The sequence below is a fragment of the Muscardinus avellanarius genome, assembly GCF_963383645.1.
Source record: "Muscardinus avellanarius genome assembly, chromosome: 14".
In the NCBI taxonomy this organism is placed as follows: Eukaryota; Metazoa; Chordata; class Mammalia; order Rodentia; family Gliridae; genus Muscardinus; species Muscardinus avellanarius.
Window position 1 is genome coordinate 17327674 of NC_137800.1, and position 19401 is coordinate 17347074.

At 38.1% G+C, this 19401-nt stretch overlaps 1 protein-coding gene across 1 annotated transcript; it reads left to right on the forward strand.

Annotated features, from left to right (window-relative positions):
* Positions 1-4247: 4247 nt before the first annotated feature.
* Positions 4248-5588, forward strand: NPY5R (neuropeptide Y receptor Y5; the record flags this gene model as incomplete). The annotated part of the gene is made up of 1 exon (XM_080710783.1): positions 4248-5588. One exon carries the CDS (start codon positions 4248-4250, stop codon positions 5586-5588), a length of 1341 nt encoding a protein of 446 aa, XP_080566909.1.
* Positions 5589-19401: the final 13813 nt, after the last annotated feature.

Sequence of the window (19401 nt, forward strand, 5' to 3'; positions counted from 1 at the left end):
CACTAGCATGCTCCCCAACTGCAATATCTATTCTTTAGTTAAGAGAGGGAATGTTTGTTAGAGCAAAGACTCACCAATGTTCATTTTGTGTAGAGTCCCTACGTTAGGTGGTGTGTGTGTGTGTGTGTGTGTGTGTATGTGTGTGTATGTGTGTGTGTATGTATGTGTGTATGTGTGTATGTGTGTGTATGTGTGTATGTGTGTATGTGTGTGTGTGTGCGCGCGCTAGTTGGACAGGAGTGAGGCTAGAAGAAGAGTAGAAAGTTGATGACACAGTCACACCAAAGTAAAAATGATTAAATGAACGTGGAATGAATGTTAGATGAGAAAAGAAAAACGTGGGAAAAAAAGAAAATGTACTAACCAGTCTGTCAACAGGTATGTAAGTGTCCATGATATTCAGCAATAGTGTGTTTCCTGTAGGGAAAAGAATGCATTAGTGGCAGCCAGAAGAATGCCATTCATTCATTCTTTCTTCCTTTCTTTCTTTCCTTCCTTCTTCCTTCCTTCCCTCCTTCCCTCCCTCCCTCCCTCCTTCCTTCCTTTCTTTCTCCTTCCTTTCTTTTTCTTTCTTTCTTTCTTTCTTTCCTTCTTCCTTCCTTCCCTCCTCCCTTTCTCCCTCCCTCCATCCCTCCCTCCTTCCTTCCTTCCTTTCTCCTTCCTTTCTTCCTCTTTCTTTCTTTCTCTTTCTTTCTTTCCTTCTTCCTTCCCTCCTTCCTTCCTTCCTTCCTTCCTTCCTTCCTTCCTTCTTCTTTCTTTCTTTCTTTCTCTTTCTTTCTCTTTCTTTCCTTCCTTCCTTCCCTCCCTCCCTCCCTCCCTCCCTCCCTTCTTTCTTTCTCTTTCTTTCTTTCTTTCTTTCTTTCTTTCTTTCTTTCTTTCTTTCTTTCTCCTCTTATGGATTTTTATATCTCAGGCGGTCTACAGTTACTGTGGGGCTCTGAGTTAACCCCTCATAGACTCTCCCTTCCATCATACGTTGTGTTGGTCACCTTCGTGCTATCAAAGCACAGTACCTCACATGAGATGTTCAGCAAAGACTTGTTGAATGAATAAAGGAAAGCACATCTAGTTTTATTTATCTGTTCATTAACAAAAGAGGCCTTCTCTTCAAAATCAAATAGAAATTGCCTACATTTTTTGTGTGTGTGGTACTGGGAATTGAACTCAGGAGCATTCTATCTCTGAGCTATACCACCAAACTGATTTTATTTTTCATTTGAAGACAGGGTCTCACTAAGTTGAGACCTTTAATAAGTTGCTGAGGCTGGCTGCGAATCTGTGATCTTCCTGTCTCAGCCTCCCAAGTATTGGGATTACAGGCATGTACCACTGCGCCTGGCTAAATTTTCTACATTTCTTAAATATTTTAAAAGAAGAAAGAAATGTTATGTTTAGTTTCCCTGTGTCCAATGAACACTTGTGAGGGCACTTTTTATAATTGCTTGCTAATAATCAGTGTTTTTTTAAATAATTTAATGGATTCAAAATTTTATGTGCATGTATATATTTAAAATAGAGAAGTTTTAGTAACAAACCCTATATATGACCTGTTGTACTTTTTTTTTCAATTCAATAAAAACATGCCATAAATGTTGTTCCCCAACTTTAGTTTCATGTTGGTTATAGGATAGCCTTTATCTTTTTTAAAAAATGTTTTATTGGTACATTATATTCATACATCATATTGGGGTAAAAATCTTGTGTGGACATACATGTACATTTAGCCCCTACCCAATTACCACCCCATTCTCTCCCCACAGGACAGCCTTTATCAATGAAGATGTTCATCTTAAAAAGTTAAAGGGCTGAGGTATCATTATAGTCTATGTGGGTAGCTCCTCATTTCATTTTGGGGTCATTTAAAAACTCTAATTCCAGTGCTTCCATATATATAAACAAACTTATACACATGTACACACTCATGTCCTGAATATTCCCCTGATGGCTCATTTGTTATTTTAAGACTGAGATAACTTTAAAAATACCTTTCTAAAGTGATTAGTAATAAATATTTACTCATTGATTATGTATAACCTACTCCATTAGGCACCTCGATGCCATGAAAGTAATTAGGATGTTTTCCTTATCTCCATTTGAATCAAATCTAAACCTCTGACCTCATATTTTGGAGATCAACTGAATTGTAGATTCAAACCCATATTGTTTCAATGGCTGAAAGTTTTGCTGCATTTCTCCTTGCTCTGGAAAATTGGGGGCAGCAATCTTACTCTAAATGTTAGTGTTATATCCCAAGAAAGCACAAAGCCAATGCAGAAAACTGTCCAATTTCTTTCTTGTCCTCACATTAGCAGGACAAAAAAGGCATTGACCAACTACTGACCTACTACAAGGTTAGGAGGAAAAGGAATGATTCCAGAAAGTGAAACCAAAGGAACAATTAGCAGGAGCACAGTTACAAATCGCCTATGCACATTTTAAATATAAATAGGATCATGAACAAGCTAGACCCAGACAGGGGGCCGTCAGTGCTCAGGAAATTAGGCAGAAAGCTGCTTTTGTTAGAAGCTCACTGACCTCTCCCGGGAGGTGCAGGGAGGCTACTGCCTCATCATATGGTGAATAAGATGATTCAGGAGACTGAAGATGATTCACTATTTTACCAGTTACCCTCCCCTCCTTGAAGGCAAAGTCAATGTAAATTTTGGGTTAGGGTCGAAGAATAAATGAATATGATCTGGGGTTTTTGAATCAATTCCTTTCCAAAGGGACATACTCAAGATCCAAGAGTAATTCAATCAGTGGAATCGGTGGTAGAAGTGAAAAACTTTCAACTTTTTTCATAGCATAACGATGACTATATCATCTTCTTTGAACCTTCTGTATATGCAATTGCAGTTAATCTTGTTTATAATGCAGGTCTGCACACAAAATAATTTTTTGTGTATTTGGAAATTTATTGGACCAGAATCTGTAATCCCTTCATAAATTGAAGATAATGCTGTTTATTATTAATTTAATTATATGTGTCTTTTATAGTTTTAAGTAAAATTATTAAATTATAGATTTAGAACTAAGTAAGTAAATAGTTACTGATATGTAGCAAATGTCTACATATCATGTAAACATCTGCTGGTTGGTCAGCAGGTGTCCTAATTCATGGTAATTTAGCACATCTCAAAACACTGAGAATTGATCACTGAGTGATTTTTGTCTTCATGCATTCTGTTCATATAATCACAGTACATCTTTTTTTTTTTTTTTGCAGTAGGGGATAGAACCCAGGGGCATTCTACATCCAAGCTACACCCCAAAACTCTCTTTTCTATCCTTAATTATTGAAACAGGGTCTCACTAAGTTGTGGAGGGCCTCATTAAGTAGCGGAGGCTGTCCACGAACTGCGATCCTCCTGTCTCAGCCTCCTGAATGCTGGGATTACAAGCGTGCGCCACCACAACTGGCTATCACAGTATGTCTTGATAAGCACTTATTGAATGCCTAATAGAGCTACCGAGGTCCTGGAATAGTATTCTCCACTTGAAAGGTTTTAATGTGAACACTTCTTAAAGTAGATCACACTTAAGCAACTAGAGTTTTCTTTGAATGTTTCATTCTCTCCTAAACATTGACTTAATACTTGCACTGGTAAAGTTACCGCGCTGTGCTGTGATGGATATCATGGTGAAAGGGAAGCTGTGCATTTTACCATTGCTTATGAATAAATATATAAGTAGACTGTGGGAATAACTGCAATGTAAAGCACATTGGTGACATGTAGCGTCAGACAACTCTAATCCCAATATCATAGGGATTTGGAAGAGGAGATAACATGCAGTTTGGTAGACTAGGTGATATTTTAGAACAGGTGACTTTTATATTTGACCTTGATTCATATAGAAAAGGACTTTTAAGGTATGATTATATCATAAATGTACCAGGTGTCTTGACTAGAGAATACCAGTAATGAGCCATTATAAATTATCTTGAGGTCCTTATTTACACTTGCCTTTACTTTACATTATTTCCAACATAAAGTTAAAAAAAAACAAAGTCTGTGGTTTTAGCACAAGTTAAAACAGTATAGAACTGAGGCCAGATTTAAACATACTGTAATTATTATTGGCTGAATTTGTACTGCCCTTGGAACCAAATGAAGATCTTACTAAACTCTTTCAGGAGATTAAAAACAGGAGAAAATTGTAAAATGTAGTTTCTCTCTGTATGGGCATTTTTTTCCTCAAATTGTTAATGGTTTTTTTTTTTTTATTATTCCAAGCAGGACTCTAACATGGATTTCCAGCTGAAAGAGTATTATAACAAGACCCTTGTCACAGAGAACAATACTGCTGCCACTCGGAATTCCGACTTCCCAGTCTGGGATGACTATAAGAGCAGTGTAGATGACTTGCAGTATTTTTTGATTGGGCTGTATACATTCATAAGTCTGCTTGGTTTTATGGGGAATCTCCTTATTTTAATGGCTGTCATGAAAAAGCGTCACCAGAAGACGACTGTAAACTTTCTCATAGGGAACCTGGCCTTCTCTGATATTTTGGTTGTGCTGTTTTGCTCACCGTTCACACTGACCTCTGTCTTGCTGGATCAGTGGATGTTTGGCAAAGTCATGTGCCATATTATGCCTTTCCTTCAGTGTGTGTCAGTCCTAGTTTCCACCTTAATTTTAATATCGATTGCCATTGTCAGGTATCATATGATAAAACATCCTATATCCAACCACTTAACTGCAAACCATGGCTACTTCCTGATAGCTACTGTCTGGACCCTAGGTTTCACGATCTGTTCTCCCCTTCCAGTGTTCCACAGTCTAGTGGAACTTCAGGAAACTTTCGGTTCTGCACTGCTGAGCAGCAGATATTTGTGTGTTGAGTCCTGGCCATCTGACTCATACAGAATTGCTTTCACTATCTCTTTATTGCTAGTTCAGTATATTCTGCCTTTGGTCTGTCTAACCGTCAGTCATACAAGTGTCTGTAGGAGTATAAGCTGTGGCTTATCCAATAAAGAAAACAGACTAGAGGAGAACGAGATGATCAACTTAACTCTGCATCCATCCAAAAAGAGTGCGAACCAGGTGAAAGTCTCCAGCAGCCATAAGTGGAGCTACCCACTCATCAAAAAACACAGGAGAAGATACAGCAAGAAGACGGCATGTGTGTTGCCTGCTCCACCGAGACCTTCCCAGGACAACCGCTCAAGGACACTCCCAGAAAACTCTGTCTCTGCAAGAAGCCAGCTCTCTTCATCCAGTAAGTTCATACCAGGAGTCCCAACTTGCTTTGAGATGAAACCTGAAGAGAACTCGGATGCTCATGAAATGAGAGTCAAGCGTTCTGTCACCAGAATAAAGAAGCGATCTCGCAGTGTTTTCTACAGGCTGACCATCCTGATCTTAGTGTTCGCAGTTAGCTGGATGCCCCTGCATCTTTTCCATGTGGTAACCGATTTCAATGATAACCTTATTTCCAACAGACACTTCAAGCTGGTGTATTGCATTTGTCACTTGCTGGGCATGATGTCCTGTTGCCTTAATCCAATTCTATATGGATTTCTTAATAATGGGATCAAAGCTGACTTAATGTCCCTTATACGCTGTCTTCATATGTCATGACTCTTACTGTTTACCAAGGAAAGAACAAGTTGTAACATCATCTAAAAGATCACTTATATATTTATAGTACTGATGTGCTTATAATAGAAATTTTGGTAACATAAAATCTAATTTATGTAAAAAATTTTCTGGATTTGAATGTTAGTTCATAATATATGGAAGGTAATTTTAATGTACTATGATTAAGTCATTTAATTGTTCAGAGTCTGTGTCAATCCAATCTGTAATTTTGTTTTAAAAAGTAGCTATATTGCCTTTCCTGTCCTATTATCTGTAAATAAATGAATGACATTTTTGTTTAAAATAAAAGTTATATCTAACCAATTCAGACTCTTGTTCAAAAAATATAAGATGGAAAAAATATTTTCCCTGAAGAATATTTACATTTCACATTTGAGGAAATTCTATTATCTATCTACCTTCATTTCTATCTCACAGGCTTCTTACTATTTCGTTTGTGAAAATAATTACTATGCCCAGAAAATTAACTAAATGACAGATATATGCAAAAATAATGATTATAGTTTTAAACATTGAGCACACTATTGGAAATCCTACAAGAAACAATTATCTCCCATTATTGAGAATTGATAAAATTGCCAATTTAACTGTATTGTCCTAGTAATACACAATTAATTAAAAAAAATATGGATTTTAAATCTTTTCTACATGTATACCACAACACTAAACATGATCAAATAGATTGTCTTCACATATAGATTTTATATTCTAAAATATAAAGTCTAAGGGGTATTTTTGTTTTCAGTTATTAAATAATTTTAATTACTATTTGAAATGCTCATAGATAATAAGTTTAGTTATTTTCCTGGCCAAAATATACGATGATTAATATACTTTATGTTATATTAATATTATATGCATATGAAGTCTCATATGCTGTCTTACTAAAGCTGAAGTTAAACTTTCCATTTAAACTTCCTATTCAAGGGGCTAAATGGGCGATGTGTACTTGTGTGTCCACACAAGTGTTTTCCCCATTATGATGTATGAATACAATGCACCAATTTAAAAAACCTAAAAAAAATGAACGGCCTAAAAAGAAAAAAACTTCCTATTCATTTTTTTGGCCAGTTTTGAGAAGAACTGACTCTCTGAAATAAAAAATTGAGTATTTGCACATATGGCTCAGCTGTGTAAAGTAATATTGTCTTCAGTGCCTAGGCCTGATTTAAACATTCCTCTCTATAGACTCCTGTTTATAATAAGAACTATTAAACAAACAAAAAACCCTTCAAGTTTGTAGAAGGTGATTCTCATTTTCAATCAATTAAAGCCTCTGTAGGAGCTTCCTTTCAGCCCAGTCTTTCTTGCCTAGAGGGGAGATGGTGTGGTCCACGTGGAATTCTCTTCCGGTTCCACCGGGTGTTCTTTTCCGGTTCCGGTTGCACTTCCTCTGAGGGGTAATAGTCTTGCCTTGTTTCCATGGTACCTCAGCATTGGGCTCTGCTCCCCAGTGTCTGATCTCTTAGCAAAGCCTGGACTTCTCCACCTCTGCTGACACAGTAAGACTTGACCTCTCACTGACGGAGCCTCAGCGCCTCCTTTGGGTGCCTCGGGTCTTTGCTGCCCGCCTCGTTGCCTCTTGCCACGTCTGGGATCGACTGGGGAACTTTACGTCCGTTCCTGGGGGATTCTGCTTCTCACATGAGTCTCAAAGAACCGAGGTAGGCAGCTTGGGCTTACTCAGGCCTTCTATTTGTCCAGACACAGTAAGCTGACATAGCTACTTTGTGGTATCTACCTCACGTTGGCATGTGAGCTTCCTCCATTTTCAAACATGAATTTAGTTACAGTCCCCTCCGCTTTTAGCTTCCCTTCGTCTGGTGCTGAGTTCCTCCCCCAGGACGTATATTATAGCTGAAAAAATGAAACCTAGTTCACTTTTGCTTTTTTCTTGGAGATGGGAGGAGTTCTGGATGTTGAACCCAAGGATGTTCTACTTCTGAGCTACAACCCCAACCCCAGGACTTTTTTTTTTTTAAACCAAGTTCCCACTGGGTTGCTGACAGTCTTGCTTGACATCTGAGGCTGATCTTGAACCTTCGATGCTCCTGTCTCAGCCTCCCAAATACTGGGATTACAGGTATGCAGCACCATGCTTAGCTTTGCTCTCTCTCTCTTTTTTTATCCTAAGAGAATCTACTTATTTCTGCTTAGCAAAAATGTTCCCTACTCACCCATCAAAGTGGCACAGGGCTGCAATCTTGGTATTTGGGAGGCTGAGACAGGAGGATCACAGATTTAAGGCCAACTTCAGCAACTGAGTGGGACTGAACATCCTAAAGAGACTGTGTTTCCAAAAAAAATACTAAAAAAGCTGGGGGTGGAGTTGAGAGATAAAATGCCCCTGGGTTCAGTCCTCAGTATGCAAATATAACCTAATTTAAAATAACAAAATAAAATAGAGCTGCATGTATAGTTTGGAGTTATAATGCCTCTAACTTCAGTCCCCAGTACCAAAAAAGAAAAAAAAAGTGTCCCTTACTAATATTTTTTTCTTTATACTAGTTATGTCTTACAATAAAGCTGTTTTTACAGCATTGAGGGTTGCTTGTGGAAAATAAGTCTTTTATTATGAAAAACTTTTCCCTCTTTCAGTGCTTAAATTCAAGACTCTTGTCTCATTATGAACACAAAAGTTTATGCTGAGGAATGACCTTTTGTCTAAAAGCAATAAGCATTCTCACTTTTGCTAGGGCAATCAAGTCCAAGTTTTGTTGTTAGTGGCCAAAGGGGGAAACTACTGATAAAGACAAATTTAAATACATATATATTTCATCCTGTTAGAGTAACTAACATTAACAAATGTACAATAACTGTCAGCCTTCACAGATATTATAGTTCTTGATAGATAAATGTAGTTCAACTAGATAAACCAATTTGGGTCTCTTAAACTATTGAACTCAAAGGGAAGCAATTTATTTTCCTTATCCAGAAATGACTGAGTGCTCTTAATAGTTAAAAGTTGAGAAGTTTGAATGGGATGTTGGATAGATATCATTAGGTTGGTATTAATGGTTTTAGAAGATTATTGTGAATGGTAATTTCTTGCATGGAGACCTGCTGAGTGAGTTAAACAATTATTCTCACCTAACTCTTCTTTGCCCGAGGGCTGATTATATAACTGCCTCTGTTCTCTCCTGGTGTCTGATATGATTAGTTGTTCAATAGCACCTTCACAAAAGCATGGCCAGGGGAAATGGATGTAGATGTAATTATAAACAGTCAACCTTGTTGCTTTTTAACAATATTTAAGAATATTTAATTCAGGAGGAGAGGTTAAATTGAGTTTTGGTGGTTATTTAAATTATTCCTGTTGGCTATGTTGTCCATTACTGTGAAGAACAAAACAAAACGTTGGAAAAAATAAAAATGAGGGGAAAGTACATAGAGCAAAATGAAACAATCGAATGATGAAAATATGTAGATTAGGATTAGCCGAGTCAATAGGATACCTACGGCTATAGTCTGAAGGTCACCTCAAAACTCGTGATGAAATTGATTGTCATTGCAACAGTTTGAAGAGGCAGGGTCTTTAAGAGGTGATTAGGTCACAAGGGTACTTGATATATAAAAAAGGCTATCATCAGGGGAGTGGGCTACTTCTTATGAGGGTCATAATGAAAGTGGGTGCAGCTTCCTTGGCTGTTTTTGGTGACCACCATTTTGCTTTCTCACCATGCTCTTTCACCATTTGGGGGGTCTCTGCCATGTTGTGACTCAGCCAGAAGGCCCTGAGCAGGTACTTTGCTATTGGACTTACCACTCTCTAGAATTGAGAGAAATACATTTTTCTTCCCTATAATTTACCCAGTCAGTGATAGGCTGTGTTAGCGACAGAAACCAGACTAACATACTTACTGTATACTGGAAGCTGTTCTTGGTACTTGGAGTATACCAGTGAAAAGAATGGACCCAAAAGATCTCTACTTATGAGGTATTTGCTTTCTGGGAAGTAGAGAATCTGTGACAACAAGTGGAAAAGCAATAAAGACAATAAAAAGGTTGTTATGTAGCAATGAAATAGTGTATATATCATTCCAATACAACTGGCTTCCATATCAAAGTGCCACAAGCTGGGAGGCTTAAAAAAGCACTGTGCTGTCTCACAGTTTCAGAGTCTTTAATTTGAAATCTTTGTGTCTACAGGGTGATGTTTCCATCTGAAGCCTGTTGGAGAATCCTTCCTCTCTGCTTTCTACCTGCTGTGGTTAGCTGGCAATCTCTGGTACTCCCTGCAGCTGCCTAACTCTAGTCTATATTTTCAAGGTCGCAGGCCATTCTTCCTCTGTGTCCTGGCCCAAAGGTCCCTCTTCTTATAAGGATGCCAGTCATGTTGAATCCCTTCACCACCCCAACTCCAGTAGAACCTTATCTTAATTTAACTAATTAGGTCTGCAATGAACCTATTTCCAAATAAGATCACATTTTTAAGATACTGGGGGTTAGGATGTTGACATATGCATTGTTGGATATGGATTGTTGGGGAGGGAGGTGGCACAATGCAACCCATAACTATCTTTTAATGATTACTCATAATGGTAAGAGTCTTAGGATGACATAAACTAGGGTCAAAAGAGGCGTGCATGTGGCCGGAGGAGAAGAAGAGTTGAATGTAATTTCAAATGGAAGGGCTCCATAGCCCCCATGGAGAAGTTAACTTGAAAAAAAGCGAGGAAACTAGCTGTGTGTCTGAGGGAAAGAACACTCCAGGCAGAAGGCACAGCCAACGCGAGGCCTCTAAGAGGGCGTGGGCTTTTAGTGGGAAAGGAACAGGAAGAATACCATTGCAGCAGAAGGGCAGTCTTTAGAGGGAAATGAGATAAGGAGCTGCCTCAAGGATGGCTCTTACATGTCATTGTAGGCACTTGGAAGATGCTGACTCTCCCTCTTAGTAAAATGGGGAGCCATTGTGGACTGCTACAAGAGATGGAGCCTCATATAAGCTATACTGAAAGGATCATCATAGCTATGAGGAGAGATTGTGTCCCTCTGTCTTCTGTTAGGATGCTAGCAATCAGGGATGCTTATTCCTGTGTATACATTAATTCACGAGAGGTTGCAATATTGTAGTATTTTAACCTACTTTTTCTTTACATTTATTAGACTAAATGCATTGATAAAAACTGTCCTTATTTAGTTTATTATTTGGTTACCAATGGTATAATTCTAGCAAAAATATAATAAAAATTTGGTAATATCTTTTTATTTATTGTCAAAAGTGACCAACTTATGGATTTAAACATATTTGATAGGTTTCAACTCATTGTCTTTTCATTGTCAACAAAACTCAAATAGTCCTATCTTTGGTCAGTGGGAGCCCCCTCCAGTTGTCTCCAGGTCATCTTGTTTTTTTGTCCTGTTATTTGTAATCATTATCTATAACAAGGTCCGGTCCAATAAAAGCTACTTGTTCATAGCAGGAGCAGAATCTGTTATGTACATTCAAATTATAAATAGTAGGGAGACAATAAATTATGTGGATTCAAATTATAAATGATACATGAGAGTACCTCAATCATGGAGTTTACATTTCCCTTTTTCCTGGTCGGTTTATTAAGGGAATTGAATGCCATGAGCTAGACAGTTTACTATATTGGACCTACATCACTGGACTTACATCAACTTGAACACTTTTAATGATTTCATTGTATTGAATACATTTTAGATTAATACTACCAACATAGTCCAATGGCATTTGGATGCATTCTCAAAAAAGTTAAAAGCCAGACTTTTTTAGTAGTGGATATTGCAGAAATATTTTAGGAAATAAGGTTTTCAAAAGCTGCAGTAGTGGCCAGGGTTCTTCCCTACTCTCCAATTTACCATAGAAGTGTTTTTCAAGACAGTGATAAAAAGTTGTCAAGATATTACAAGTGTACTCTTATACTTTATATGTGGAAATTATTCTTTTTCCTAGTATTCCACTCTAGTTCCACCCTTATCTAACATTACTGACTGGATGGGATCTGAATTCACATGAATCTAATTATAAACTGTATTTCTATAGTTACTGGGTATATTCATGAATTTTGCTACAGAAATACACTTTTAATTATATTGATGCTTTTAATTAATACTTTTAATTATTAATAAATTTGATGTTTATTATCACTCTAGCTCATACTGGAGGTAATAATGTATAGTATAGCTAGCCATATCATTTTTATATCCAATCTAAAAAGTTAATATTTTTAATACATATGACCCCAAAATTTGAGATAAAGGCTTATGAATCTATTTTCTTTATACCTACTACTTACTTATTCTTCATCAATAATCCTTTAGTAAAAAATTTATCTGAATTTTCTTTCGCTTATGTATATAAGTATGTATTTTAAAAGAGTCACAGATCTATCACACAATTCTAAATCTCCTCTTACTTCTAAAATATCTTTTTCTTAGATGCCTGTTATTTAAGCTCCCTAGTCCTTGTGATAAGACCTCTAGACCAGCAATAGCTTTTTTTCCCCCTCCGGTGTGGCAACTCTGCTGAGTCCTGGGTGCTTGGCCACCAGTAGCAGGGGTTGTAAAAGGCTCCTCAGGTCTTTGGAGGGAGCGCTGCTAGGGATGATGATCATTGCTTTCCCCATATGGGGAGAAGCAAAAACAGATCAGCATTGGTGACCCTGCTCTAGTCACTTCTCTTGCCTAATCCAGGTGCAATCTGTAGTCTCTATTTTTTTAAATTAAATTGAAGCTTAATGCTTAGAAAACATTACGTACTAGTAATTAATATGAAAAGAAAACCTGGAATACTCTTTTATCACCCTCATCCTTGTTGTCATTATCAGCAAAGGATGTTTATTGTTTATAGACACACTTGAAGGCACTGGGGATCTCACTTGTAAACATGCATTCAAGGACAGTGCTCTCTGGTACTGCTGTGGGCCAGTGTTCTTCCTGGTATTTGTAGACCTTCAGGTAATTTATGGATCACAGGTTGGAGACTAGCCTCAGCAACTGAGCGAGGCCCTCTGCAACTTAGTAAGATGCTGTTTCAAACTAAAAAATAAAATAGAACTAGAGTATAGCTAACAGGTATATTGCCCTAGGTTTCACCCCCAGTATTACAAAACAAAACTGTTTCAAAGAAGAAATTTCTTTTTTGATCTTTTATACATAGAGAAAATATACTGAATTTAATTATACAACATTTCTAATATTTTAATCCTTTTAGTTTTTTTATTGGTGCACTGTATTCATACATCATAGTGGGATACAAACTTTTGTAGACATACATGCACACATCACCCAGTCAGCCCCCACCCGATCCCCACCAGATTCTCTCCCCATCGCTCCTTCCCATGCTTGGCTTAGTGGTTGACATCTAGTATTATAGCAATATATCCAAAATTAAAAATGATAATCTCACATAACAGTTTCATTTGTCTGATACCAGGCTTTTGATGACTTAAAGATATCATTTCAATATTTCTTTTTGCTTGCTTTCTTACCAGAGAATATTTTTTTTCTATTTTTAGGTGAAATTATCATATATTTATATATTTATTTTTCAGAAAAAAATCTATGCTAATATGGAATATGGATTCTAGGTACCCAAAACGATCTTGAAAAAGAACAAAGCTAGAAGATACATATTTTCTGATTTCAAACCATATAAAGCTACAATAATTGAAACATTGTAGTACTGTTCTAAAGGCAGATATATAAACCATTGGAGTTAAATACAAGCCTAGAGCTAAATTCTTCCCTATATTGTCAAGTTATTTTTGACAAGGTTTCCATGAACATTTGGTGGTGGAAATAATAATCTTTTAACTAAATATTGTTGAAAAATAATAATTACATGGAAAAGAATAAAATTGGACCCTTACCTAATCCCATATACAAATATTAACTCAAAATAGATAAAAGACCTAAATATAAATCTTAAGACTATAAACTTTTAGAAGAAAATCTGGGTCATAAAACCTCACAACATTGTAATTGGCAGTGATTTCTTGGTTATGATTTCAATGGCACAGGCAACAGAAGAGTATACAAACTCCCTAAAAAATAAAAAAATATTGTATATCCAAAGACAATGTAAACAGAGTTAAAAGTTACTAATAAAATTGGATAAAATATTTCCAAATGCTATATCTGAAGGTATATTAATATTCCAACTAGAAATCCTAAAAATTAACAACAATAAAGGCAAACAATACAATTTAGAGATAGGTAAAAGACTAACATAAATAATGAATCTCCACAGATAACCAATCTTAGTTGTCTGTTGGATGGAAAATCTTGTTTCTCTGGTTCTGGTGTTTGTTACCTATTTCTTCTTTGTAGTTAATCTCTTTGAGTATTTTCTCTAGTGCTGATTTTGAAGACATAAATTCCTTCAGTTTCTGTTTGTCATGGAAGCTTCTTATTTCTCCATCTAATTTGATAGAAAGTTTTGCTGGGTAGGAAATTTTTGGCTGGAAGTTGTTTTCTTTCAGAGTTTGGAATATGTTACTCCAAGCCCTTCTGACTCTCATGACTTGGTTTGGGAAGTCTGGAGTGATTCTAATTGGTTTGCCTCTGAATGTCACTTGGCCCTTTGCTTTTGTTGCCTTTAAGATTCTCTGCTTGGCTTCCACATTGGTCATTTTGACAGTTATGTGGCGTGGGGATCCTCTTCTCCGATTCTGTCTAACGGGAGTTCTATAAGTTTCCTGGAGCTGTGTATCAACCTCTTGCTCTATGTTTGGAAAATTTTCTGCTATTACTTCCTTGAAGAGATTGTTGAACCCTTTGGTTTCACTTTCTTTTCCCTCCTCTATTCCAATTATTCTTAGGTTAGCTCTCTTGAAATGGGCCCATATTTCTTCAATGTCAGATTCCTGCTGTTGGATATTTTTTTCTAGATTAGAAACTATGTGTTCATTTTTGTAATATCATCTTCTAAGAGTGAGATTCTGTTCTCCATGTGGTCTAATCGGTTGTTTGTGCTTTGAATTGAGGCCTTTACTTCATTAATTGCATCCTTTATCTCTTTTTGGCTCTCTCTGAGTTCTTTTTGAAGCACCTCTGTTATTTCTAAAGTTATTTTCCTGATTTGATCTTCTAGAAATCTCTGATTTTCTGTTTTATCGGGTTCTGATGTTGTGGGGTTGTGGGCATTCATTGCTCCAGTATTATTCCTCTTTCCCATGATTTCGGATGTTTGTGCCTTCTTTGGGTTCTTCTCTTGGGTCACTATGACTTCACTTAAGGTGCTCTGGATCTCGAGTCTGTAGTATCTCAAACTCCACTACTCCTTTACTGGGTTGTATCACAGAGTCTCTGACCCAGGTAGTCGATAGAGGCTGCTTTAAACTATGGGGGGTGCCAGGTTGCACGTTCTCCTATGGTGTGATATCTCTGCCACCGCCACTCCCCCACTGGGTCAAGTCCCAGGGAGTACAGTACTGGGATTTCTCCTCTGGGGCCCGCAATTTGACTCACTGTTCTTGAGTTCGCAGATGTAGCTGTACTGGACTCGGTGAATTTGCTGCTGCTGCCGCCGGTGGCAATATAGCGCCGCTGCTTTGCCCTCGGCCGTGAGGCTGGCTTATTTCTTCTTGATTTTGAGTTCCACTCTGAGTCCCTGCAGCGTGTGCTGAGCTCAGCCACTGGGAGCTTTAGATGCTCCCTGCGCTGAAAAATCCTGCCTGGCTGTTCCGCAGCAGCTCACCTCGGCTTGCTGTAGCCATCCGGTGAATTTGCCGCTGCTGCCGGCAGTATGGCACTGCTGCCGCGTCCTCGGGCGTGAGGCCAGTGTATCTCCTCTGTGGCTCTGAGCTCTGATCTCAGTCCGCTTTCTCTCTGGAGCCTGGTGATTTTTTTTGTTTCTCTGGTGATGGTGTTTTATGGCTATGAAAGGCACTGATTTTGTGGTAATGGAGATTGGTTGTTAGCGGGGCTCTTAAGCCCCGCTTTTCTTGGTCGCCATCTTCCCGGAAGTCTCTATTTTAATCCTTTTGACCAATAGTCAGTAATCCAATTAATGTTCAGTAATTAAATGTTGCTATCATAATTTTCAACCTATAAATAAAGTTTGAATGGCAAGTAACATCAGGAAGGTATAGAGATCCAAGACTGTTTTAAGATGTTTTTCTTCTACATTTTCATCTAATGCTTTATTTAGTTTTTGTTTTATTTTATTTTATTTTGTTATAAAAATCCTAAGTTCTGTTAAATAATGTGGAGTTCACTATAAGGGTACCTGAAACAAGAGGAAAGCAGGAAATATCTTAAATGTATTAGAATATAATTTCATGAGGCAGTGATCTGTCTAAATTAGTCATCAGTATGTCATCAGTCTATTTTGGGGCTTAACACAGAGCAGGTGATTAAAAAATAAGTATTTTAAGACTAAATCTGTGAACAGACATATAGCAAGTCCTCCTGAAGAATTGCATGTGTTTTGAGGACTGAGAGGATCCATGAGATCACAAGGCACTACCAACCTCCAGTCTCAGGTCTGCTTCTACGCGGATCCAATTATTTTTTCTGTGTCTGCTTCTCTCTGTGTAACCATTGGCTATGCATGCATTCAGTCTTTTTTGTATAGCATCCCCATTTCTCCCCTGTTCATTTTCTCCAAAATTCCTCTTGCAATTATAATCCTCCTTCCAGTCCATTTCACCCTGGGATCCCAAACCTAAGAACTAGCATCTCTTAATTGCACCTTTTTAGCTTTATTAACTGCTTCACTTTTTTTTCACAATTGAAACCAAGCATAGTTCCTGCCTGGTATCTTTAATCATCGTCTAAAAAAATAATCACACACAACAGATGTGTTTTACAGCTTTTATCACCTTTGGTTTATAGGTAGAAGAATTGTGTTCAGCATATTCAGTTTTTTATTGTCGATTTTGCTGTGCTAAAATGTTGCTTTCTTCCTCATTTCCACCTACCCCGCTTTGCCTCAGAAAAATCTAGAAATGTACAATAGTCTTGCCTGAAGTGGTTCACTTTGGGAGTGAATGCAGTGGAGTGATATTCCCATCAGGATGTTGCCATGTGTAGAAAGAGGGTAGCAGCTATATAAGCCAAGAGCAATGGTAAGGAGATGGACAAGAGAGGGAGGTGGTTTGCAGCATGTATTAACTTAAGAACAGAAACAGAGGAGAAAAAATATCTTCCTTCCAACTCTGAGAAGAATGTGGCCCTTGAAAGGGTTACTTAATATGAAATACTCCTTATGTTTTTCTCTGATATATAATAAAATTTCAGTCACTCCTATTTTGCCTTGGCTGTTCCCATTTCTCCTCACTTGTGATGTTTTCACTGGTGAAAAACAAAATCTCCCACCTGCCCAAGTGAAACTCTCTTCTCTGAAGTTACGAACTAACTAAGCAGCCTTATTATTAATATGCATGAAACCATATTTCCCTGCACATCACAGGAAATTTGCTAAACAGATTCCCAAGACTGTGATCTCACCGTTTTATAAAAATGGGCAGGTATAATCCATTACCAACATATTCTTGTGTCCATAGGTAGGAAGACTTGGCAGAACTATTGCTCCACATGGTTCATTTTAAATTCACTTGGAATTGGCATGAAGATATTTATGCTACCTAACTCTTTATAAAAATAAATGCCTTATATTTCTATAACCAGTAGGTGGTTTTAACTTGGACCTAGGCATCTAGGTCAAGCTCTCACAGAGACAGGGGATAAGTGTTCTATCTCCTGAATGTGTACAATTCAGACAGAACTCTAAGCCCCCTTTAGAAAGATAATCCTGGGTTCTAAATCCCCCAAAAGGCCCTTACTATTTTTAAAAAAATATACAAATAAAGGGACAAGGAAAAAACATGTAATTACATGTTTGCTAAAGGGAATGACCTAAGGGTAGAAAGGCGATCGATTTCCCTTTTGGCACCAGAGAATATTTTTTTAATCCTCATACTGCATAATAGTGGTTCCCAGAAGGTGTAGGGGGTTTTGCCAATGTCTAGAGACATTTTGGGTTGTCATAACTGGGAGAAGGGAGGCTACAGGCATCAAATGTATGAAGGCCAAGGATGCTACTAGAACATCTTATATTCTTAAATTCTTGCATTAAGCAGCCCGCCTCATATCAGAGAAATGCCTACCTAGTATGTTAACAGTGCTGAGGTTGAGATAACTTGCTCTGTGTTGGAGGGTTGCCACATGCATCATTAAAACCGAGACACTTCTTAGAATGAAAGCTATGTAGTTACTAACTGGACTGGAAGCAGACATGCATATACATACCTATATATACACCTATATATACACCTATATATATCTACATATACACATACATATAAACATACATATACATGTGCTTCCCTCAACGGAAGCACATCCACTAACTTCATTTTTTAGAGCTCGGGGTATCTGTTGGGCCAGGCTTTCTCAGTGAGGAGGGTTATCTCACAAGCTGGAATTTAGGCTGCACATTACTTCTTGCCTCTATGTGTCAAGTAGACCTAAATGTAACCTAGCCTGTTGGATCATAACCTACAGGTTCTCCTGAACATGCTTTTCACTCCAATAGGTCCAGTTAGCAGGTCAGCTTTCTCCTCTCCCTCCTCCTTTTCTCCCCCTTCCTCCTTCCCTCCCTCCCATTCCCTCTCCCTCTCCCCCTCTCCTTCTTTCTACCTCTCTCTCTCTTTACCTTTCTCTCTCTCCCTCTCTCTTTGTTTTTCCTCTCTCCCTCTCTCTGTCTTTCTCTTTGCTCTCTGCTCGTACACACACACACACACACACACACACACACACACACACACACACACACACACACTGGACTAATGCACCAGGGAGAAGATGCCCACAAAGGCTGTGAGCTGAGTGACATGTACAAGTCATTTTAGATTTTGTGTAAACTTGTGGTGCCCATGCTGGGCTTCGGATAATAGGACAATGATATCAATGGCTGCTAAGTTTGCTGTTATAGAGACACTGTGCACAGAAGCACCCAGCCACTGAAACAGTTGGTTTTTTCAATCTTCTTAGGCTTCAATGTGTAGGACTCTCAGTCAGTTAAGAATGTTACTTTATACTCCCTCCCCCATCTAATTCTAAACCCTTCTCTCCTCTTACCATGCTGGTTAAGTCTAGTCTGAATTTGTTTTCCTAAGAGTTTTCTAAAAGAAACCAGAAAAAGCCAGAAAATCCTAGACTTGTGTTTTTTCCTACCATATTCCTTATTGCCACAGTTGAAGTTGGCACAAGCCTGCTTTCCAAAATAGAGAGAAGACGACTTAGTCACATTGACCCCTGTGTAAGATAGGTCTCTAACTTTCCTACTGGAAATACCTGATTCCCTAGCGTCCACTTCTTTATACCCAGACAGTTTCACCATTCAGTTTTGTTACCTCTAGAAGACTTTTGGATACGAGTTTTGTGTTGATTAGAAATGGATTTGGCTGCTGGGCATGGTGGCGCACGCTTGTAATCCCCGCGCTTGGGAGGCAGAAACAGGAGGATCGCGCAGGTTCGAAGCCAGCCCCGCGCGCTGGCTTAGGAGACCCTGTTTCCAAATAAAAAAATGTAAAAAGAGGTCTGGGAGTGTAGCCCGGAGGTACAAGGGCTTCCAGGAACCCCAGTACCACCAAAAAAAAAAAAAAAAAAAAAAAAGAAATGGATTTGGCTATGAGTAAGAAAGACCTAATAATAGTGAGTTAAATAAAAGAGTGTGTATTATTTTTAAGTTCAGGAGGAGAAAAACTAAGGCTAATGGTAGCTGTATTTGATAACCTCAGGGACCTATTTTCCAGTTGGTCGTCCTACCACCTCCAAATATGGCATGAAGTCATTGTCTCATGATCAAAGATAGCAG